General features: G+C 30.7%; 4 protein-coding genes and 1 long non-coding RNA gene across 5 annotated transcripts; all 5 read left to right on the top strand.

Moving 5' to 3' along the window:
• Nucleotides 1-1,877: 1,877 nt before the first annotated feature.
• On the top strand, nt 1,878-4,204 carry LOC123201114 (cytochrome P450 CYP72A219-like). Its single transcript, XM_044616608.1, has 5 exons — nt 1,878-2,187; nt 2,403-2,620; nt 2,751-2,995; nt 3,071-3,458; nt 3,571-4,204. Exons 1-5 carry the CDS (start codon nt 1,911-1,913, stop codon nt 4,012-4,014), a joined length of 1,572 nt encoding a protein of 523 aa, XP_044472543.1. The 5' UTR covers nt 1,878-1,910; the 3' UTR covers nt 4,015-4,204.
• A 7,214-nt stretch (nt 4,205-11,418) lies between these two features.
• LOC123202386 lies at nt 11,419-12,334 on the top strand. The gene is made up of 2 exons (XR_006498959.1): nt 11,419-11,641; nt 12,265-12,334. It is a non-coding gene; the product is annotated as an uncharacterized LOC123202386 (long non-coding RNA).
• Nucleotides 12,335-12,590: 256 nt separating this feature from the next.
• LOC123201024 (cytochrome P450 CYP72A219-like) lies at nt 12,591-14,969 on the top strand. The gene is made up of 5 exons (XM_044616502.1): nt 12,591-12,940; nt 13,163-13,380; nt 13,511-13,755; nt 13,831-14,218; nt 14,331-14,969. The coding sequence occupies exons 1-5, from the start codon at nt 12,664-12,666 to the stop codon at nt 14,778-14,780; spliced, it is 1,578 nt and encodes a 525-aa protein (XP_044472437.1). The 5' UTR covers nt 12,591-12,663; the 3' UTR covers nt 14,781-14,969.
• Nucleotides 14,970-16,428: 1,459 nt separating this feature from the next.
• Nucleotides 16,429-17,786, top strand: LOC123224814 (cytochrome P450 72A397-like). Its single transcript, XM_044648573.1, has 3 exons — nt 16,429-16,446; nt 16,601-17,035; nt 17,148-17,786. The coding sequence occupies exons 1-3, from the start codon at nt 16,429-16,431 to the stop codon at nt 17,595-17,597; spliced, it is 903 nt and encodes a 300-aa protein (XP_044504508.1). The 3' UTR covers nt 17,598-17,786.
• A 1,457-nt stretch (nt 17,787-19,243) lies between these two features.
• LOC123224731 (cytochrome P450 72A397-like) lies at nt 19,244-25,166 on the top strand (the record flags this gene model as incomplete). The annotated part of the gene is made up of 4 exons (XM_044648465.1): nt 19,244-19,389; nt 19,464-19,832; nt 23,174-23,192; nt 24,741-25,166. Coding segments are annotated over 4 exons (960 nt in total), but the record flags the coding sequence as incomplete, so codon positions are not given.
• Nucleotides 25,167-25,459: the final 293 nt, after the last annotated feature.

Raw genomic sequence — 25,459 nt, 5'->3', positions numbered from 1 at the left:
TTTAATCAGATTGGTCTTATTTAAAAAAATTTAATTAAAAAATTTAAACACAAATTATTTTTTAATTATTAAAACTGAGGACAGTGCTTCGAATATTTTATTTATAATCCTTCGTTTGTAGCGGTGGAATACCATGGTAATGTGATGAAAAATATTATAATATAGTATAAATAAATTAATTTATATACTGTATAATTATAAACATAATAAAATATATATATCATACCGATTATCTACATAAATAATATTCAAATGGATTGAATTTATTTAATTTTAGATCAATTTGTAATATTTTGTAATGATAAAATTGAAATAAAAATGAAATTATAAACATAGAGAATTATTGTTTGCGAATTCAGACAATTTTAAAAAAAGGACTGATGAGAGAAAATGAGATTAAGAATATAATAAAAAAAATTGAGGTAGAGAGATTTGTAAATAAAATCGAAAAATGGAAGATTTGGGTTGTTTAGATAAGAGCAATTGTAGAAAATAGTTGACTTATGCATTGTCATATAAATTTTTATTATTTTTTAATATATTCAATAATAATGGGTTGGGGTAGCCCATAACCCTAATGCTTAGGCCTATAATTGGTCAAAAAGATTTTTGGATCAAACTTGACATACTATAATAATATGTCAGATTCGTATGAATTAAACCTTATTTTTGAACTTCAAATCGGATCTTTATTTTCTTTTAACTCAATTGATATGTCTAATTCTATTGAAAAATCTTATCATGTGTGCCTATAAAAGGTGGTAAGATTTTCTCATGTGACTATTTTTAAAAAGGATAAAAAGAGGGTGATTTTGATCCTTTAAAAAATTTTAGGCTTATTTTCTGCTAAAACGTCAATCTATGTTTGTAATTTAGTGAAGAAACAGTTTCTTATTTAAATATAAGAGAGAGACAGAGAGAATACTTGTTGAATAAAATATGCCTTGGTCGGCAAGGGAAAAATATTACTTGGAGGGCAAGCTAAAGAGATTTTTGAGTTGATATATTAATTTATTGAAAATTTAATTTTTTGTATTATATATTAGGTATTATATTATAATATGTGTTTTTTAAAAATAAAATAATAAAATATTATTAAAATAATAAAATTTTTTATTAGTATATTATTATTTTAAAAAATATCATAAATTTTTTTAAAAATTTAAAATTTTTATATGAATTTTTATTATATTATTATTTCTTTTAAAATGCGTATTGTTTTATATTATATATCTATTATATTATATTAATTTAATATATTTTAAGATATATATAATTTTATATTTGAATTATATCATATTATAAAATACATCTCATATATTATAAAATATTGATAACGAATTTATATTAAATTTGGTGATTTATTGGGTGATAATTTTTATGGTTATAAAAACTATTAAAACATAAAAATATATATAATTTAGTAATAATATCATTTATATAATTTTATATACAAATAATAATATATTATCATAAAATTTAATAATTTTAAATTAAACAAAAAATTTTAATTTTATAATAATATATTATTATTTATAAAAAATTGTTGACGGGGATGGCATACCGCCAGTATGAAATCTCCAGAAAAGTTCGGGAGACCAAGTTAGCAGCCAAAAAGAAACGTGTGGCTAATTTTTAACCAAAAAAAAATCATCTTAAATTTCATTATAGAATTATTAAACTTATACATCTATATAGTGACTTTTGACTATTAAACGACGGCAAAAGTCTTCAATCCTGTTTTCGATTATTAAACAAAAACGAAAAGTCTAAAGTAAAAATTTGTTCAGGCTCTTTCATGGTCTCTTTGAAATACTATAAATTAAGAGCATTTGGCTCTCTGTTAGTTCATTCTAAGCACCTACAATCGTAGAAAAAAATTAAACAGTCCATAATTCACTCATTCTGAAATGGAATTATCACTGAATTCCATTGCAGCCTCCATTGTTTTGGTCACAGTGGTAACACTGGCATGGACAGTGCTGAACTGGGTATGGTTGAGGCCGAAGAAACTGGAGAGGTACCTGAGACAGCAAGGTCTCTCCGGCAAACCTTACAGGCTTCTGTATGGAGACTTGAAGGAGGCCTCCATGATGCTAGAAACAGCAAAATCCAGATCCTTCAATGTCTCTGATGACATTACACCACGGCTTGTTCCATTCCTCCGTAAAACGGTAAAGGATTATGGTATGTCAATCCCCAATCTTCTTATAAAATTTTGAGTTCTTGCATGCATGTCTGCTATTTCAATGTATGAAGATTATATTATTAAGGTGGTCGTTAATGTTTTCATCTTGTATATGACATTAACACTAATGTGAAGAGCGAAGCTATATGCACACAGTTTTATTATAACGTGAAATTGATTATCACTCTTCTTTGTCAACAAAAAAAAAATGCAGGTAAAAATTCTTTTATATGGGTTGGTCCAATACCCAGGGTGACCATCATGAATCCTGAAAAAATAAAAGACATATTTTCCAGACTTGATGATTTTCATAAACCTCAGGGAAACCCACTTGCAAAGTATCTGGCAACTGGACTTGCAGTGTATGAGGGGAAGAAGTGGGCCAAACATAGAAGGATCATCCAACCAGCATTCCATCTAGATAAGTTGAAGGTCAATAATTCATTTATTTTTTCCATTTACTAATGTGGCACTGTAAATTTTTTATGGCACAGGTTTTTCTGATATATACTAATAACAATATGATCAAATATATCTGCCTAATTATAATGACTTGTTGCAGCTTATGTTACCTGAATTCTATCAAGTTTGTAATGAGATGATTAGCAAATGGGAAAAGTTAGTCTCCGCAGAAGGATCATGTGAATTGGATGTATGGCCATATCTTGTTAATTTGACGGCTGATGTGATTTCTAAAACAGCATTTGGAAGTAACTTTGAAGACGGAAGAAAGATATTCGAACTCCTCACGGAATTATGTGGTATTACACAAGAGATTCTACAATCCGTTTACATTCCCGGATGGAGGTAAAACAATTTCTAAAGTTGAAACCAGAAAATTATTTCAGTCTTGATTTACTTTTATTGCTTAAATGTATGCAGGTTTTTACCTACAAAGAGGAATAGGAGATTGAAAGAGATTGACGATGAAATACGAGCCTTACTTATGTGCATCATTAAGAATAGAGAGAAGGAGATGAAAAGAAGTGAAGCTGTAAAGAATGATTTACTGGGTTTACTCATGGAATCCAATTATAGAGAAATTGAAGAGCATGGAAACAACAAAAATGGTGGAATGACAATGGATGAAGTGATTAAAGAGTGTAAGCTATTTTACTTTGCTGGTCAAGAGACCACCTCCGTTTTGCTTGTATGGACTTTGGTTCTACTGAGTGAGCATCAAGATTGGCAAGCTCGTGGAAGAGAAGAGGTTTTCCAAGTATTTGGTGATAAGAAGCCTAGCTTTGATGAATTGAATCACTTGAAAGTTGTAAGTTTCTATCATAGAAAAATTCTGTTTCTTTTGCTCTTTCCAGTTCGATTTTAATATACAATAAAACCACCTGTACAAACATATGTTAATTTTAATTTTGATTGCTCAGGTGACAATGATATTATATGAGGTGCTGAGGTTATACCCTCCAGCAACCACTATTGGTCGAGATGTTGACGAAGAAATAAAGATTGCAGACTTGTCACTGCCAGCTGGAGTTGAGGTTTCAACGCCGGTTATACTGGTTCACCGTGATCAAGAACTTTGGGGTGATGATGCGGCGGAGTTTAAACCGGAGCGGTTTGCTGAGGGAGTTTCAAAGGCCACGAAGAGTCAAGCTTCGTTTGTCCCTTTTGGATGGGGTCCTAGAATATGCATTGGTCAAAACTTTGCTCTCATGGAGGCAAAAATGGCTTTAGCTTTAATTCTGCAAAACTTTGCATTTGAGTTATCTCCATCTTATGTTCATGCTCCTGATACAGTCATTACTGTTCATCCGGAACATGGTGCTCACTTGATTTTGAAGAAACTGCAGACTGAAACAGTCAGTTAGAACTGAAGGCGCTTTCCACAATATTCTTTTTCCTTCCATCTAATTTCTGGGTGAACGAAATATGAGAATATTCCGGGCTTATTTTGTATCATTTTACCTAAATGTTTTAATTTCCAACAATTTTGCTTGTTGCAAACTGCTCTATGTAACCTTATATTATAAGAATAAGTGATATTTCTCGTTTGAAAGATGCAACTCTGCAGCATTTATTTTTGCAGAACAGATAGGGCCCTTGTTTTATTTGTCATCTTACGCAAACTGTATTGCAGACCATTGAGTATTTGGATAATTTGATTACATTTCTTGGAGAAGAAACAGAGAGAGCTAAATCCACAGTACAAACACCACTAACACCTAGCATATTCTCTTACCTTAAAACTGTTATACGGAGAGACACTTCTCTCCTGACAATTTGATAGAAAAAATTTATCTATTTCTAATAAGAGACCTAACGATACACATAGCTTACTGTTCACATTTTGGGTAATGTTGATAGTCTGTTTTGTTGTAATGGAATAATGTAATAAAATTATTGGATTTTCGACACATTTCACTGATATTACATTATAAAAAATACTAATTTTAGTTTGAGCTTATTATAAACGGTATCTAAACTTCTACAAAGGAAAGGAGCAAACATTATGATGCTTAATTTTTCCATTTTCCAAGTTCATTTTCAAAATTAAAAATCACAATTTAGTTCAGTCAATTTTATGTAAAGTACTTTCTATGCGTGGAGTTGTTTCCATTTTTTGAAATTATTCATCATAAATTTCAATAAAATAAAAATGAAATGACCCCAATTTAATTTAAATTACCTCCATCCAGACATGTGAAAGAAGTAGAAAACTTGATTCAAAAGACTCATTTGTTTGGTATTGAGTGCAAATATTTTTCTTCCGTTTTCAAAACTACTACCAAATGCAGTCCGATAAATCATATCTGCTGTTAAAGTCTTGATGTCAGATCATACGTCTAATTCACAGGATTCTTCATTGGTGATTGAGTTTTGTCATTTCCTTATCATCTCATTGCAACTCAAATACATTTTAGGTAACATATCCTACAAATAAAAACTAAAAAATAGAAGGACAATGTGAGGTTGATTATCTCAATGTAAGAGTGCATAAATTTTAGATTCAGAAGAAAACATATGCATATATACACTCTACTAAAGAGAATTTCTTAACTTCTACAGTCCTATAATTAAATTATTATGTTTGATAATGTTATGTGATGACTTTTTGGAGCGTAGAAAGAAGAAAAACCTTCAACTTGTCTAGATGGAAAGCTGGGTTGGCTATCGTTCTGACTTTGAACCATTGTTCACCCTCATACATCACCATCCCATTGAACACCAACCGGCTAAGTGGGCTTCTGTTGGGTTTTTGAAATATTTCATACCTTAACATTATTTTCCCTTCTCAATTTGGGGTCTCTGATGTTTATGCTTGGCGTTGGACCCAGCCAAAAGAATGAATTTTTTCCTGCATCCACCATAGATAATTGTTATTGATCCTAAATTAGTAAAACTTGCTAAGTATAGAATGATTCGGTGTAAGATCTGCTTTAAACTCTGCATAATCATATATTACAGTGCTCAGTATTTTGATTTTTCTATGTTTTATATTTAATTAAGTTCCAAAAGAATTCTCATTATCCTCAGTTTAAGTCAAAAGTATTGATAGACAATGAAGCATATATTAAATCACCATGTTGTGCCTATGCGTCTTACATGCATCAAAATCTGCTATTATTTTCCTTGAAGGACAAAATAATATTTAATTACACCTTTATAATAATATTTAAGAAAATGACATAAATACCTTTTATTTAAACTAAATGTTTGATTTTGGTAAATGGGTAATAAATTATTTGTTCAAACTTAAAGGGTGAAATTATTATATTATCAAAAGTTGGGTGGGACAAAATCATTTGGCCAATTAATTTCTCTCAAACGTTTTAAAGGCCAGCAACTACGAAATGTTGAATATAAAGAACTTTTTATGACTCGCCCTCCCTACTGTTGGGTGGAAGATTGAAGAGACAGAAAGATTGGGGTTTGTGGTGAGAACAAAAAGTTTGCGTTAGGCAAAAGCAAAGGGTCGCAGTGAGATGTGCGGTGTTGCACGATCTCGCGAAAAATTAGGTCTGGTTTTTGCTTAAGAAAAAGTTGTATCATGCTCTCTAAATTCTTGCTTAACTGTTTGAAGATTTGGCTGTAATTTGTCCTACTGTAATTTCAGTAGACAAAATTAAGATCAGATAAAGAAAGATAAGAAGGTGGCACCGCCCTACTGCTTGCGGTTTTGGCTCACAGAGAGGCACAATCTTCTCTATCTTCTCAGCCATAAATTTATTCAATTCTAGAATTTTTCGTAGGGACAACCGAATCTAGCCAATTCTAGAATTTGGAAGGGATGTCGAAAGCTGAACTTGAGGAGTGGGGGTAAAACTGTTATTTTTAAAAGTTATGAGGGACAACTACAATTTAAAAAATATAAAAACCCTAGATTTGGTGGTGAAAATGTTTATTTTCAAAGTTTAAAAACTTTAGATAAGAAAGAAATTGTTAATTTTTAAATTCTAAGAGAGAAAAAATAACAAATTTTTATATCATTTTAATATAAACAATAAAATAATTATTTTATCTTTACTTTTAGTAAGAAATATTAACAAAAGTTGAATTATAGGTAAAAGTTTAAGTTTTTTAACTATCGTAAATGTAATTTTCAATTTAAACTAAAACTTGGGTGAAAAATAATCTTTTTCTCTTAAAAAAAAAAAAACATGACTATTACTTTTTTTAATAAGTATAATCAAAGACAACAACGTCATTACGAGAAAGAGAAGGTGTTACAAGCCTTTTAAATACTACAAGACAGAGGATGAATAATCATTTCAAATTGTAGAACCAGATCAAATTTCATTACAATTTGATTTATAAAAGAGCTTCACCTGAATTCATAAATTTTGAAAAATAGTTTGAAGTTTCAAAATTCAATCAAATTATAACTCCTTTTTTTTTAAATTTATATAATCTTATTTGATAGAGACAATTAGATATAATACTTGTTTCTAATATTTATTTTATTCTATATATTTATGGGCCATAAATTTTATATATGCTTTACATTTTACAAAATTTTGAAACTATTTTTTAATGTAGTTTAAAAAAGTTCTTAGACCCACCCTTTGTGTGAAACAACTGAATGAGGCGTAAAGCGGTATCTTGTATTAATGCTTGCCGTATTCTATCTCATTCATATATATATATATATATATATACACACACACATATACATATTTTATAATATGATATGATATAGATAAAAATCAATACATATTATAATACATTACATATTATCGATTAAGATCAGTATACATTTTTAGAAAAAATAATGATGTAATAAAAGTGAATGCAAAAAAATTTAAACTTTAGAGATATTCGTGATTTTTTTAATATGATGATGTATCAATTATAATTTTTTATTATTTTATTTTTTAAAAAGTATATTATATAATATAATACATGATATATGATTAAAAAATTATATTTTTAATCTATGATAAGATATATGATTTGGCTATTATGCTCGTAATATTAAACATTGGACGGTTTATTACTAAGTGAAACAATTTTATTTTTATATTATCAAATATTTAATAATAAAAATATGTGCACAACTTTGTATATAAACAATGATACGTTATCTTGTGGTTGGATATTAATTTATCTTTAATTTTTAACTAACTAATTATGTGATAATATATCATTATTTGTATATAAAGTTATATACGTAACACTACTCAATATTTAATTATCACTTACCTTTGAAAACATACAATATATTTTAGGCAAAAGGACTATTTTCCACCCAAGGTTTAGTGAAAAAAAATTTCATTTGTTAACTTTCAAAAATTCAAATACTCACTCATCTATTAAAATTTACTGTTAGTGTTAAAGGTAAAATTGTTATTTAGTTAAAAATATTAAAAAACTAAAAAATTATCATATTTCTTATAATAAGTTTAAAAATCTAATAATTTTTTCCTATCTAAGTTTGAAAAATTACATTTTCCCCCTTGGGTTTCATTTTTTCTAATAATCACTTTCCGACGATCACTCCCAGAAGGCCTTCAGCCAACCTTCTCACCACCTTACTCTCTAGTGGATTCACCAACGATAGATAGAATTTTCAATTTTTTTGATAATTTTCAAAGAATTTACCTTGTTCTCTAAATCGTGGGTGAGAAATAGTTGTTTGGCCTATATTTTAATGATAAATCATGTATGTAGTAAGGTTGACAGGGACAGAAAGCAACGAAAATGACGTCCAGAATGAAAAGTCAGACAAAACGATTATAAGAATTCTCATATAAATTGGCCAGATATAAGATAAAGTTATGAGACAAATAGGTAATTTTTTAATTAAAAAAACTAATGGGCAAAAATACTAGTATATAATTCAATAAACTTAGGTTTTAGAGAGCCGTATATAAATTTAAGGCCAAAAGAATTGTTCCCACCCAAGGTTAAGTGTAATTTTCAACTCATACCCTTTAATTTTTTAAAATTTAAACTCTTACCCATGAACAAAACTATGTTAAAAAACTCAGGTAATATTAAGGGCAAAGGACTTATTTCCACCCAAAATATGTTGTTTTCTCACCCACCCATGACCGTTTAAATCTATTAGTTTTAAAGACAAAATTGTTATTTTATATTTAATATTAAAAATAAACTTAAATTTAATTTTATTTTCCCTTCGTAAATACTAACAACTAATAATTCTCCTCAAACCTAAGTTTTCAAAAACTGCATTTTCTTGCTAGGGTTTCCAAACTTTCGGATCTAATTTTTTTAATGATGATCGACGATCTCTAGACATCATCTCTTCCCCTTCGAAGCATCTTCTTTTTGGTTGTGCTCTTTCTAACGTCATGAGCCATCGTCGTCGATAAAGACCACTCGTCTTTATCCACAACGATGCCTCACGACATCCAAAGGAGAACGGTTGGAAGGAAAACACGTTGTAGAGAAAGAGACTGTGCCTGGAGATTGTCGATCATCACCAAAAAAATTAGATTTGAAAGTTTGGAAACTCTAGTGGGAAAATGTAGTTTTTAAAAACTTGGGTTTGGGAAAAATTGTTAGTTTTTAGGATTTATGAGGGGAAATGATATAACTAATAGAATCAGTTAATTTTAATAGCTCATGAGTAGGTAAAAGAGATTTTTAAAATTAATGGGGAAAAATTTGGGAAATTAACATACTTTGGGAGGGAATAAGTCTTTTGGACTAATATTAAAGGTAAAATTATTATCTAATAAAAAATTAAATAACTAAAGTTTTAATACATTCCCCCTTCTCCCCAAGTTTAAAAATTTAATATTTCTCTCATCCAAAGTTAAAAAAGTAGTAATTTCACTTTTAAGGTTTTGAAATCATCATCGGAGATGACGAAATTTGTCATTTCTGATCATATCGACTCTCTCTCTCTACTTATCTCCTCTTACTGACTTATTCTCACCCATTAACGATAGTGATATTCTTAGAGTTAATCACTTTAATCGGTGGGTGTGAACAAGTCGACAGAGAGAGGTAACCATAGTTTCAAAACGATACAAATAAAATTACTATTTTTCAAACTTTGAGTAAAAAAAAATGTTAGATATTCAAACTAAGGGGGGGGGGGGGAATATGACGAAACTTTAGTTTTTAAAATTATTTTATTAAATAACCATTTTGTTCTTAACTTTAATTAAAAAATTTAATAGAATTTTACTTATGAATGAGATTTTTAGTTTTTAAAAGTTAAAAGGTAAGAGTTTAGGGTTATCCCTAACCTTGGATGGGAACAAGTCTTTTGGCCTAAATATAAATATCAAATGATTCTTACAGAACTGAAATAAACAATTAATTAATAAATAAATAAAGCAAAAAAATAACTCTATAATTGTTTTACTCAATACAATAATCTTCCCTCGCCATTAAAAAGCCTTCTTACAAAAAAAAAAAACATTTGACGTTAACGTTTGCCTAATGCGACCTGTCATTCCAGAGATGATTCAATTCATAATAGTTAAATTGCCCATCATATCTTATATTAAAAATTTAATTATTTATATCATATAATATAATTTTTAAAAAATAAAAAAATTTAATTGATAAATTATTATTTTAAAATATATTAAAAATACTTTTGAAAATTTTATATTTCTCATATTACATCATTATTTTCTTTAAAAAGTATAACAATTCGTATTGATAATATGTATTATATCGTATGATATATTAATTATATTGTATTAATTTAATATATCTCATAATATATATAATTTTTTTTATATTATATCATACTATAAGTTATATATTATATACCATTTAATACTAATTACTATGGTATATATATTTTTTATTTGTCTACTTTACAATGCAGCCTAGTACCTACATAAATTGACCAAGAACAATCATTTCAAATAGTATCATTTTAATTGCTTAACTTGACATATTGTTAGCTCACTATTAACTAACTTACACTGAAATAATGAAAATACATTTACAAAGAATAGATTGAATCGAAGTAATTAATATTGTTCCTATAACGCAGTTCTACTAATTTTTAGAAGCATATTTTTGGTATTTTAGGATAACTTCTCAATTAACATTCAAAAAATATTTTGTTGAAATATGATTAGGAACTTCGAGGTGAAGATATAATGGAGTTAAAACCAGACAGTGGTTTAAAAGGAAATTTCAAATGCAAACAAGAATCAAATTTCATTTATTAGATATGCATCGGACAAGAAATCTTGATTTATATATATAGTCTTATAAATATTTATATAAATTCCTTTACAATGTTGAAATACCTTGATTTACGATCACTGTATTATATAAGTTAAAAGTTTAATTTTATAATATTGTCAAAAGAGATTTGAATTATTCTTTTTTGTCTTTTATACAATAAATCTCTTTTATCAACGTGGTAACCTAAGAGCAACGTATACATCTTGATAAATAAGTATCTTTGAATGGTAACGTATAGGTCATAAATTAGATGGACTGGTCTTTATTGATAATATATCTTATCATTTTATTAAAAAGTTTTATCACATGTGACTTAGAAGAGATAGTAAGATTATCTCATATAAGTATTTTCCAAAAGAAAAAAAGGAAAGTCTATTTTTTTTATCTCTTATACATGAAGTCTCTTTTATGAGCAGTGTAACCTAAGAGTAATATATACATCTTGATAAATAAGTATCTATAAATGTTAACATATAGATCATAGATTAGATAGAGTGATATTGATTGATAATATATCTTACTATTTTATTAAAAAGTTTTATTATATATGACCTATAAAAGATGATAAAATTATTTCGTGCAAGTATTGTTTAAAAGGAGAAAAAAGTAGTCTATTCTTTTAAAAAAATTTAGGCTTATTTTCTTATAAAATGTCAATTCTTCGTTTGTAATTTAGTGAAGAAACAAAATTTCTTATTTAAATATAAGCAAGAGAGAGAGACTAAATAGAGGGGGAAAGACTACTTGGTGGTTCGAATGTGACTCGGAGGGCAAGGGAAAGAGTATGACTAGCAGGGCAAGGGAAAGAGAATTGTGAGTTCACACGTTATATAATTTGCTATTGGGAGCCAAAAAGTATTAGTAGTCATCATAGTCATAGTTGAATGGTGTATTGTTTTATATATTAAAATTTTGATTTTTGATTTTATATATTATATATTATATTATAAAATGTTTTTTAAAAATAAAATAATGAAATATTAATAAAATATAAAAAAATCATATTAAAATATTATAATTTTAAAAAAATTATAAATTTTTTTTATAAACCTTCATTACATTATCATTTTCTCTTAACTATATATTGTTTTGAAAGATATATTCATTATATTATATTAATTTAATATATCTTAAAATATGTATCATTTTTAATTTATATTATAATATATTTTTATTATTTATGAAAAACTGATAACGAATTATATTAAATTTAATGATTTATTGTATGGTAATTTTTATGGTTATAAAAACTATTTAAAGACATATAATTTAAAAATAATATTATGTATAAAAAATAATATATTATTATAAGATTTAATAATATAAAATTAAATATAAAATAATACTTTATAATATAATAATATATAATTATTTATAAAAAATTTGTATATTTTATTTGAATATATAATTTTGCTGATAATTTAATTTGACGGCAGGGTGCCAGGCATGGCATAACATATCTCCAGGAAAGTTCGAGAGGCCAAGCTAGAACCTTGGTGATCAGGTTAGCAGCCGAAAAGAAACACGTGGCTAATTTTTAACCTAAAAAGAAAAATCATCGTAAAATTCATTATAGAATTATTTACTAACATGCACTTGCGCATCTAGATAGTGAGTTTTGACCACTAAACGACCGCAAAAGTCTTCAATCCTGTTTAAGAATTATTAAGTCCAAAACAGAAAAATCTCATCAAAACCCATAAAAATATTTTCATTCTCTTTCGTGGTCTCTTTGAAAGACTATAAATTAAGAGCATTTGGCTCTCTGTCAGTTCATTCTAAGCACCTACAATCGTAGAAATAAATTAAACAGTCTATAATACACTCATTCTGAAATGGAATTATCACTGAATTCCATTGGAGCCTCCATTGTTTTGGTCACAGTGGTAACACTGGCATGGAGAGTGCTGAACTGGGTATGGTTGAGGCCGAAGAAGCTGGAGAGGTACCTGAGACAGCAAGGTCTCTCCGGCAAACCTTACAGGCTTCTGTATGGAGACTTGAAGGAGGCCTCCATGATGCTAGAAAAAACAAAATCCAGATCCTTCAATGTCTCTGATGACATTACACCACGGCTTGTTCCATTCCTCTGTAAAACGGTAAAGGATCATGGTATGTCAATCCCCAATCTTCTTACAAAATTTTTAGTTCTTTCATGCATGTCTGCTATTTCAATGTATGAAGATTATATTATTAAGATGGCCGTTAATGTTTTCATCTTGTATACGACATTAACACTAATGTGAAGAGCAATGCTGTATACACACAATTTTATTATAACGTGAAATTGATTACCACTCTTCTTTGTTAACAAAAAAAAAAAAAAAAATGCAGGTAAAAATTCTTTTATGTGGGTTGGTACAATACCCACGGTGACCATCATGAATCCTGAACAAATAAAAGACATATTTTCCAGACTTGATGATTTTCATAAACCTGAGGGAAACCCACTTGCAAAGTATCTTGCAAATGGACTTTTAGTGTATGAGGGGAAGAAGTGGGCCAAGCATAGAAGGATCATCCAACCAGCATTCCATCTAGATAAGTTGAAGGTCAATAATTCATTTATTTTTCCCATTTACTAATGTGGCACTGTAAATTTTTTATGGCACAGGTTTTTCTGATATATACAAATAACAATATGATCAAATATATCTGCCTAATTATAATGACTTGTTGCAGCTTATGTTACCTGAATTCTATCAAGTTTGTAATGAGATGATTAGCAACTGGGAAAAGTTGGTCTCCGCAGAAGGATCATGTGAATTGGATGTATGGCCATATCTTGTTAATTTGACGGCTGATGTGATTTCTAAAACAGCATTTAGAAGTAACTTTGAAGAAGGAAGAAAGATATTCGAACTCCTCACGGAATTAGGTGATATTACACAGGAGATTCTACAATCCGTTTACATACCCGGATGGAGGTAAAACAACTTCTAATGTTGAAACCAGAAAATTATATCATTCTTGATTTAACTTGATTGCTTAAATGTATGCAGGTTTTTACCTACAAAGAGGAATAGGAGATTGAAAGAGATTGACGATGAAATACGAGCCTTGCTTATGTGCATCATTAAGAATAGAGAGAAGGAGATGAAAAGAAGTGAAGCTGTAAAGAATGATTTACTGGGTTTACTCATGGAATCCAGTTATAGAGAAATTGAAGAGCATGGAAACAACAAAAATGGTGGAATGACAATGGATGAAGTGATTAAAGAGTGTAAGCTATTTTACTTTGCTGGTCTAGTGACAACCTCCGTTTTACTTGTGTGGACTTTGGTTTTATTGAGTGAGCATCAAGATTGGCAAGCTCGTGCAAGAGAAGAGGTTTTCCAAGTATTTGGTGATAAGAAGCCTAGCTTTGATGAATTGAATCACTTGAAAGTTGTAAGTTTCTATCATAGAAAAATTCTCTTTCTTTTGCTCATTCCAATTCGATTTTATTATACAATAAAACCACCTGTACAAACATATGCTAATTTTAACTTTGATTGCTCAGGTGACAATGATATTATATGAGGTGCTGAGGTTATACCCTCCAGCAACTACACTTGGTCGAGCTGTTGGCGAAGAAATAAAGATTGCAGACTTGTCACTGCCTGCTGGAGTTGAGGTTTCAACGCCGGTTATACTGGTTCACCGTGATCAAGAACTTTGGGGTGATGATGCGGCGGAGTTTAAACCGGAGCGGTTTGCTGAGGGAGTTTCAAAGGCTGCGAAGAGTCAAGCTTCGTTTGTCCCTTTTGGATGGGGTCCTAGAAAATGCATTGGTCAAAACTTTGCTCTTATGCAGGCAAAAATGGCTTTAGCTTTAATTCTGCAAAACTTTGCATTTGAGTTATCTCCTTCTTATGTTCATGCTCCTAATACGGTCATTACTGTTCATCCGGAACATGGTGCCCACTTGATTTTGAAGAAACTGCAGACTGAGACAGTCAGTTTGAACTGAAGGCCCCTTCCACAATATTCTTTTTCCTTCCGTCTAATTTCTGGGTGAAGGAAATATGAGAATATTCCAGGCTTATTTTGTATCATTTTACCTAAACGTTTTAATTTCCAACTATTTTGCTTGTTGCACACTGCTCTATGTAACCTTATATTATAAGAATAAATGAAATTTCTTGTTTGAAAGATGCAACTCTGCGGCTTGTTTTTTTTGTCGTCTTACGCAAACTGTATCGCAGACCGTCGAGTGTGTGGATAATTTGATTACATTTCTTGGAGAAGAACAGAGAGAGCTAAATCCACAGTACAAACACCACTAACACCTGGCATATTCTCGTCTTAAAACTGTTATACGGAGAGACTCTTCTCTCCTAACAAACCTAACAAACACCTGGCATATTCTATTTCTTATATGGGACCTATCGATGTCCACAACATACTATCCACATTTTGGACAATATGGTTAGAGTCTGTTTTGTTGTAATAGAATAATGTAATAAAATTATTAGATTTTAGACCTATTTCATTGATGTTATATAATACTAATTTTAACGAAAAAAATTATAACGAGGAGAAAATGTATATATTCAAATATTTCTAACATCATAATTCTAGCTTACTTTTCGTATTAACAAAATCATACAACAACAATGAGACATTTACATATGAGCACAATAATTGATTATAGAAAAGTTATCCACTTATAATTGTATTGAGAAACTTGTTAGTAATATTGAGTAATAAAATTATAGAGCTAGGTTTTTAAAAAAAAATAAAATTAAATATTTCATTCAACCCTGTAAGAATCATTTAATATATTTATATACAGTTCCCTAAAACGTCACTTATCCAATTATATACTCGTATTACATAAGTTTTTTTGTAATTAAAAATATTTATGTCCTTGTCTTATATCTTACTTCTGGATTCTTAGTTATAGTTTCGTATACGTCATTGTAGAGGTGATTTTTCATTCTTTCCTCTCTCTCTCTCTCTCTCTTTCTTTCTTTATTAACTTATCAATATGATTGAATTCGACTCAAATCGAGCTTAAGCTCAGCTCAATTTTTAAAAATGGAGCTCAATTTGAGTTCAAGCTCATTGAGTTCGCTGCAAATAAGTTTGAGCTTGAGTTTTAACTAACTCGTTATTAAAACGATATCTTTTTAATATATATTGGTCAAAACGATATTGTTTTGTATTAAAATTTTTAATTTACGAGTTTGACAAATAGCTCAAGTTTGAGCTCGAGCTTGCTTGAGCTTATTTAAAACTGACTCGTTTAGGGTTTGTTTGAGTCAAACTCGAGCTCAAATAAACTCAGTTTGAATCTAGTCCTACCTATAAAAAAATCAATTTCGTTGGATTTATTAAAGTCAACGGTTGATTTTTACAATTAAAATATATTCATGTCAATTTATTCAAATATAACACTAAAGATATAATTAAGTATTATTTTTTTAAACAATATTATATATATTTATTTTGAATATATTAATATATACATACTTATATATATTATCATATAATTGAGTATTATTTTATCTTTAATTTAAAATCATTTAATTATATAATAAATATATATGTTTGTGTACTGTTTTCTTTTTGAAATTTAAAATATTATGATAACATTTTTATTAAATTAAACTGTAATGTTACCAAAAGATTTGGTGTGGTTCTTTTTTTTAAATCAAATTATAAAAATGGTTTTAAAAAAAATCTAAACCAAACCAAATCAACGGAATTAAGTGATATTACACAACAGATTCTACAATCCGTTTACATTCCCGGATGGAGGTAAAACAATTTCTATGTTGAAACCAGAAAATTATTTCAGTCTTGCTTTACTTTTATTGCTTAAATATATGCAGGTTTTTACCTACAAAGAGGAATAGGAGATTGAAAGAGATTGACGATGAAATACGAGCCTTGCTTATGTGCATCATTAAGAATAGAGAGAAGGAGATGAAAAGAAGTGAAGCTGTAAAGAATGATTTACTGGGTTTACTCATGGAATCCAGTTATAGAGAAATTGAAGAGCATGGAAACAACAAAAATGGTGGAATGACAATGGATGAAGTGATTAAAGAGTGTAAGCTATTTTACTTTGCTGGTCTAGTGACAACCTCCGTTTTACTTGTGTGGACTTTGGTTTTATTGAGTGAGCATCAAGATTGGCAAGCTCGTGCAAGAGAAGAGGTTTTCCAAGTATTTGGTGATAAGAAGCCTAGCTTTGATGAATTGAATCACTTGAAAGTTGTAAGTTTCTATCATAGAAAAATTCTCTTTCTTTTGCTCATTCCAATTCGATTTTATTATACAATAAAACCACCTGTACAAACATATGCTAATTTTAACTTTGATTGCTCAGGTGACAATGATATTATATGAGGTGCTGAGGTTATACCCTCCAGCAACTACACTTGGTCGAGCTGTTGGCGAAGAAATAAAGATTGCAGACTTGTCACTGCCTGCTGGAGTTGAGGTTTCAACGCCGGTTATACTGGTTCACCGTGATCAAGAACTTTGGGGTGATGATGCGGCGGAGTTTAAACCGGAGCGGTTTGCTGAGGGAGTTTCAAAGGCTGCGAAGAGTCAAGCTTCGTTTGTCCCTTTTGGATGGGGTCCTAGAAAATGCATTGGTCAAAACTTTGCTCTTATGCAGGCAAAAATGGCTTTAGCTTTAATTCTGCAAAACTTTGCATTTGAGTTATCTCCTTCTTATGTTCATGCTCCTAATACGGTCATTACTGTTCATCCGGAACATGGTGCCCACTTGATTTTGAAGAAACTGCAGACTGAGACAGTCAGTTTGAACTGAAGGCCCCTTCCACAATATTCTTTTTCCTTCCGTCTAATTTCTGGGTGAAGGAAATATGAGAATATTCCAGGCTTATTTTGTATCATTTTACCTAAACGTTTTAATTTCCAACTATTTTGCTTGTTGCACACTGCTCTATGTAACCTTATATTATAAGAATAAATGAAATTTCTTGTTTGAAAGATGCAACTCTGCGGCTTGTTTTTTTTGTCGTCTTACGCAAACTGTATCGCAGACCGTCGAGTGTGTGGATAATTTGATTACATTTCTTGGAGAAGAACAGAGAGAGCTAAATCCACAGTACAAACACCACTAACACCTGGCATATTCTCGTCTTAAAACTGTTATACGGAGAGACTCTTCTCTCCTAACAAACCTAACAAACACCTGGCATATTCTATTTCTTATATGGGACCTATCGATGTCCACAACATACTATCCACATTTTGGACAATATGGTTAGAGTCTGTTTTGTTGTAATAGAATAATGTAATAAAATTATTAGATTTTAGACCTATTTCATTGATGTTATATAATACTAATTTTAACGAAAAAAATTATAACGAGGAGAAAATGTATATATTCAAATATTTCTAACATCATAATTCTAGCTTACTTTTCGTATTAACAAAATCATACAACAACAATGAGACATTTACATATGAGCACAATAATTGATTATAGAAAAGTTATCCACTTATAATTGTATTGAGAAACTTGTTAGTAATATTGAGTAATAAAATTATAGAGCTAGGTTTTTAAAAAAAATAAAATTAAATATTTCATTCAACCCTGTAAGAATCATTTAATATATTTATATACAGTTCCCTAAAACGTCACTTATCCAATTATATACTCGTATTACATAAGTTTTTTTGTAATTAAAAATATTTATGTCCTTGTCTTATATCTTACTTCTGGATTCTTAGTTATAGTTTCGTATACGTCATTGTAGAGGTGATTTTTCATTCTTTCCTCTCTCTCTCTCTCTCTCTTTCTTTCTTTATTAACTTATCAATATGATTGAATTCGACTCAAATCGAGCTTAAGCTCAGCTCAATTTTTAAAAATGGAGCTCAATTTGAGTTCAAGCTCATTGAGTTCGCTGCAAATAAGTTTGAGCTTGAGTTTTAACTAACTCGTTATTAAAACGATATCTTTTTAATATATATTGGTCAAAACGATATTGTTTTGTATTAAAATTTTTAATTTACGAGTTTGACAAATAGCTCAAGTTTGAGCTCGAGCTTGCTTGAGCTTATTTAAAACTGACTCGTTTAGGGTTTGTTTGAGTCAAACTCGAGCTCAAATAAACTCAGTTTGAATCTAGTCCTACCTATAAAAAAATCAATTTCGTTGGATTTATTAAAGTCAACGGTTGATTTTTACAATTAAAATATATTCATGTCAATTTATTCAAATATAACACTAAAGATATAATTAAGTATTATTTTTTTAAACAATATTATATATATTTATTTTGAATATATTAATATATACATACTTATATATATTATCATATAATTGAGTATTATTTTATCTTTAATTTAAAATCATTTAATTATATAATAAATATATATGTTTGTGTACTGTTTTCTTTTTGAAATTTAAAATATTATGATAACATTTTTATTAAATTAAACTGTAATGTTACCAAAAGATTTGGTGTGGTTCTTTTTTTTAAATCAAATTATAAAAATGGTTTTAAAAAAAATCTAAACCAAACCAAATCAACGGAATTAAGTGATATTACACAACAGATTCTACAATCCGTTTACATTCCCGGATGGAGGTAAAACAATTTCTATGTTGAAACCAGAAAATTATTTCAGTCTTGCTTTACTTTTATTGCTTAAATATATGCAGGTTTTTACCTACAAAGAGGAATAGGAGATTGAAAGAGATTGACAATGAAATACGAGCCTTACTTATGTGCATCATTAAGAATAGAGAGAAGGAGATGAAAAGAAGTGAAGCTGTAAAGAATGACTTACTGGGTTTACTCATGCAATCTAGTTATAGAGAAATTGAAGAGCATGGAAACAACAGAAATGGTGGAATGACAATGGATGAAGTGATTGAAGAGTGTGAGCTATTTTACTTTGCTGGTCAAGAGACCACCTCCGTTTTGCTTGTATGGACTTTGGTTTTATTGAGTAAGCATCAAGATAGGCAAGCTCGTGCAAGAGAAGAGGTTTTTCAAGTCTTTGGAGATAACAAGCCTAACTATGATGAGTTTAATGAAGCTGAGTAAAGTATGCAACTGTTGGAATTTATTTTTGATATATTGAATATGTTGACGAACTTTCTTGTTTGTTTTGAATTGTTTTAGTTTAAATTTAGTTGGAATGTAACCAATGCAGTCTTGGAGTTGTTAGAGCAGGTAAGTTTTTGGTTTGCTTTGTAAGAAATTGGATGGTTTAGCTTAATTTGAGCTGCTGTGTACTTGTATTAAGTAAGGTAGGATGTATATAAATGTATTATTAAAGTAATGAAAAGAGTAGTGACCTTTTACAGCCAAATAGACATCCTCCGTTCCAGCTCTGATTTTTCTTCTTTTCTCCTCTGTTTTTTGCGTTTTTTCACGCTTTCTTTGCATACAAATCTCCACTAAAAACCAACAATTGGTATCAGAGCCTTCTGTCTTTGTAAGGGCCTATGTCAAGGAAGATTTGTAGAAGTGTTAGAAAGAAGGAACTCAGATTGTAACCATGGCTTCCAGTAACTTTACAGGAGTGACTGCACCAGTTTTTTCTGGTGAAAACTATGCAACCTGGGCAGTAAAAATGAAAGCCTATTTGAGAGCTTTCGATTTGTGGGATGTAGTTGAAGTGGATAAGCAGCCAAATCCACTGCCTGAGAATCCAACACTGAACCAGATTAAACATCACTTTGAGGAAACAGCAAAGAGGTACAAAGCTTTGTCTTGTATCCATTCTGCTGTTTCAGAAATTATGTTTGCAAAAATCATGGCTTGTGAAATAGCAAAACTAGAGTTCCATGGCAGTGAAAAATCAAAGCAAATGCAGATTTTCAACTTGAAGAGAGAGTTTGCTTTACTTAGAATGAAAGATAGAGAATCAGTCAAAAGTTTCATTGATAGATTGATGAAGATAGTGAGCCAGCTCACTCTTCTTGGAGAAATCATTTCTGAAAGTAAGGTTATGGAGCAAGTTTTAGTAAACTTACCAGAAAAATTTGAAGCAAAGATTTCCTCCTTGGAAGATTCAAAGGATATGAGCACTATGACCATTTCAGAATTGTCCAATTCATTGCAAGCTGTGGAATTGAGACAAGCCTTTAGAGATAATGTTACAGTCTCTGAATGAGCATTTACAATAGCCCAATCATAAAAAACACAAGCTGGTTTCAGTTCAAACAAGCAGTATGTTAACAAGAAAGGAAAGGAGAAGAAGGATGGATATGATAAGAGGCAAAGAGGAAAGAAAGGCAGATTCCCACCTTGTCTGCACTGCAAAAAAACTAGCCATACAGAAAAGTATTGCTGGTATAGACCTGAGCTTCAGTGTAGAGGATGTAAGGAGTTTGGTCATATGGAAAAGGTGTGTAAGAACAAAGGAAAAACAACTCAGCAACAAGCTTAAGTTGCTGAAAATTTGCAAGAGAAGGAAGAGCATTCTGAAGAGCAGTTGTTTACTGTGGACTTCCATAATGCTCAATTTCATTCTCGAAATTGGCTACTAGACAGCGGATGCACTAATCATATGACCTTTGATAAAAGCCTTTTTATCAACCTTAGAAAGAGCAAAATTTCCAATGTTAAAATTGGAAATGGAGAGCTATTGCAAGTGCAAGGAGTGGGCACAGTGGCTGTCAAAATAATTTCAGGTACAAGATTGATCAATGATGTGTTACTTGTTCCTGGTATTGCTTTTAATCTTCTGAGTATTGGTCAAATGTTAGAAAATAATTATTCTTTAAAATTTGACAATAAAAAATGCCATGTGTATGACTCAAAAGGAGTAGAAGTAATGATGGTAGATATGATGCATGGAAGTTTTTGTTTAGAGTTAAATGATGTGAATGCTCAAGCACTTGTTAGTAGTGGTGATGAATCAATTAAATGGCATAAAAGATTAGGCCATTTTCATGAACATGGACTCAAATTGATGATTGAGGAAGAACTTCTTGTTGGAATCCCAAAGGTGGCAATGATGAGGAAAATTTGTGAAGCTTGTCAATTGGGAAAGCAAACAAGGCTTGCTTTTCCAAAGAGTGAAGCATGGAGGGCCAAGGAGAAGCTGCAGTTAGTGCACACTAATGTGTGTGGCCCTATGTCAGAAAATTCCTTAAATAGCAGCAAGTATTTTGTATTGTTCATAGATGATTTTAGTAGGATGTGTTGGGTGCATTTTATCAAACAAAAATCTGAAGTTATTGATGTGTTTGTGAACTTCAAGAAGTTTGTAGAGAATGAATGTGGATGCAAACTAAGAATGATAAGAAGTGACAATGGAGGAGAGTATACGAATGAAAAATTTGAGAAATTTTGCAAGGAAAATGGCATCAAACACCAGTTCACTGTCCCATATACTCCTCAACAAAATGGGGTGAGTGAGAGGAAAAATAGAACTGTTATGGAAATGGGAAGATGTCTTTTGTTTGAAAGCAATCTACCAAAGAAATTTTGGGCAGAAGCAGTAAATACTGTAGTCCATTTGCTCAATAGGCTGCCAACAAGAGCATTAAAAGATAAAAAACCTTATGAAGCTTGGTTTGGTTCAAAGCAAAATGTAAGTTATGTGAGAATATTTGGTTGTGTTTGTTGGACTTTTATTCCAGAAATGAAGAGAGAAAAATTGAGCAAGAAGGCTGAGTTAGGTATATTAGTGGGCTATAGTGACAAGTCCAAGACATATAGAGTATATCATCCTTCAAATGGTAAAATTGGCATTCATAGAGACTTAAAGTTTGATGAAGAATCAGTGTGGAATTGGGAAATAAATGCAGCCCAAAGGAAGATAAAGGAGGAGCCAATTGTGCACAATGAAAGAAAAACAGAAAGTGAGCAGCAAAATAATAGTGATGATGAAGATAAAGCAGTCAAGATGAAATCACTTGCTGATATTTATAGCAGGTGTAATTTGGCAATGATTGAACCTACCAATTATGAAGAAGCTTCAAAGTTTTCTGGTTGGAGGGTAGCCATGCAGGAGGAGATAAAAATGATATAGAAAAATGAAACCTGGAAATTGGTTGATAGGCCACTTGATAAACATGTTTTAGGTGTCAAGTGGATTTACAGGACAAAACTAAATGCTGATGGTTCTGTAAACAAGTTAAAGGCAAGGCTTGTAGTGAAAGGCTATGCACAAAAGAAGGGTGAAGATTATTCTGAAACCTTTGCACCAGTTGCAAGGTTTGATACTATTAAACTTCTAATTGCATTGGCTGCTCAAAAGGGCTGGTTTCTTCATCAATTAGATGTCAAGTCAGCTTTTCTGAATGGTGACTTGAATGAAGAAGTGTACATAGAGCAAGCTCCTGGGTTTGTGAGAAAAGGAGATGAAAGGAAAGTGTGTTTGCTGAAGAAAGCCTTATATGGTCTGAAACAGGCTCCAAAAGCTTGGTATAGTAGAGTAAACACTTATTTGGTGAAGCTTGGTTTTGTGAAAAGCTTGAATGAAGCTACATTATATGTGAAGTCAGAAAATGATGATGTGTTAATAGTGTCCATTTATGTGGATGATCTTCTGATTACAGGGAGCAATGCAAATTTGATCACTTGGCTGAAACTAGAAATGCAAAATACATTTGAAATGACTGACTTAGGAAGACTCAATTTCTTCCTTGGCATTGAAGTTTTGCAATCAGAATCTGGTATTTTCATTAGCCAACAGAAATATGCTAAGGAATTAGTGAAAAGGTTTGGTATGGAGAATGCAAAAGGGGTTGACAATCCTCTTATAGTAAGTCAGAAACTGAAAAAGAATGATGGATTTCCAGAAATTGAATCTACTGTCTTCAGAAGTTTGATAGGATGTTTGCTTTATCTAACAGCTACTAGACCTGATATAATGTATACAACAAGTTTGCTTTCAAGGTTTATGCAAAGACCAAGCCAAGAACATTTTAAAGCAGCAAAAAGGGTCCTCAGGTATGTTAAGAACTTTGCTGATCTTGGAATATTATATAGCAGAAATTTGGAGGTCAATCTACATGGTTTTGTTGATAGTGACTGGGGTGGCTCAATGGATGATTTAAAGAGCACCTCTGGTTACATTTTCTCTCTTGGATCAGGATCAATCTGCTGGAATTCAAGAAAACAAAGTGTTGTTGCTCAGTCAACTGCAGAAGCAGAATATATAGTTGCTGCTTCTGCAGTAAATCAAACCATTTGGTTGAGAAAGATATTAGGTGATTTGCATGAAAAACAAATGAATGCAACACCTATTTATTGTGACAACAAGTCTGCTGTGGCTATAACTAAAAATCCAGTTTTTCATGGCAAAACAAAGCATATAAAGATCAAGTATCATGCAATAAGGCAAGCAGAAGAAGAATCTGAAATCCAGCTAATTCACTGCAGTTCAGAAGAGCAATTGGCTGACCTATTGACAAAGGCTGTTAGCACAAATAAATTTGTTCAACTAAGGAACAAATTGGGAATGGTAAGTTTGTCAAGGAGGAGTAATGAAGCTGAGTAAAGTATGCAACTGCTGGAATTTATTTTTGATATATTGAATATGTTGACAAACTTTCTTGTTTGTTTTGAATTGTTTTAGTTTGAATTTAGTTGGAATGTAACCAATGCAGTCTTGGAGTTATTAGAGCAGGTAAGTTTTTGGTTTGCTTTGTAAGAAATTGGATGGTTTAGCTTAATTTGAGCTGTTGTGTACTTGTATTAAGTAAGATAGGATGTATATAAATGTATTATTAAAGTAATGAAAAAAGTAGTGACCTTTTACAGCTAAATAGACATCCTCCGTTCCAGCTCTAATTTTTCTTCTTTTCTCCTCTGTTTTTTGCGTTTTTTCATGCTTTCTTTGCATACAAATCTCCATTAAAAACCAACAGAGTTGAATCGCTTAAAAGTTGTGAGTATTGTGACATAGCCATCTGAAAGTTCTCTTTCTTATGTTCAATTCATTTGATTTTGCCAAATAATTTTTTAATGTTCAGGTGACAATGATATTGTTCGAAGTACTAAGGCTATATCCACCAAGTGTTATGACTCTTAGGGCTGTTAACCAGGAAACAAAACTTGGAAACTTGTGGTTACCAGCTGGTGTGGAGATCACCTTGCCGATTGTCCTCGTTCACCATGATCAGGAACATTGGGGTGAAGATGCATTGGAGTTTAAACCAGAAAGGTTTTCAGAGGGAATTTCCAAGGCAACAAAGAATCAAGTTTCATTTATCCCTTTTGGATGGGGTCCTCGGATATGCATTGGACAAAACTTTGCGCTGATGGAGGCAAAAATGGCTTTGGGGTTGATTCTAAAAAACTTCACATTTGAGTTATCTCCATCCTATGTTCATGCTCCCAATTATATTTTTGTTGTGCATCCAGAACACAGTGCCCACTTGATTTTGAAGAAACTATAGAGAGAAAAACTTCCACTTATTGTTACATAAAATTGACTGAATTCTTGTAACATTATATATGATACTCTTGTACCAAAAATAAACTGTTTCATATTTTTTTAAAAGTAGTTTCAACTTTGCTTCAAGCTACTGTTTTTTGAGAGACAAGCAGCAACTTACTTCAAATTCCCTCTTGAGGGTGGGGCTACCATTCACGTGGTACCTCTGTTATCTACTTCTCAGCCTTGGAGCTATAGCCCCTTTCACATTTTTAAGTTATAATCAGTTATTTATAATAATTGATTATGATTGAC

Source organism: Mangifera indica, chromosome 1 (assembly GCF_011075055.1).
Source record: "Mangifera indica cultivar Alphonso chromosome 1, CATAS_Mindica_2.1, whole genome shotgun sequence".
NCBI classification, from domain to species: Eukaryota; Viridiplantae; Streptophyta; class Magnoliopsida; order Sapindales; family Anacardiaceae; genus Mangifera; species Mangifera indica.
This window is presented reverse-complemented; position numbering and strand designations above follow the sequence as displayed.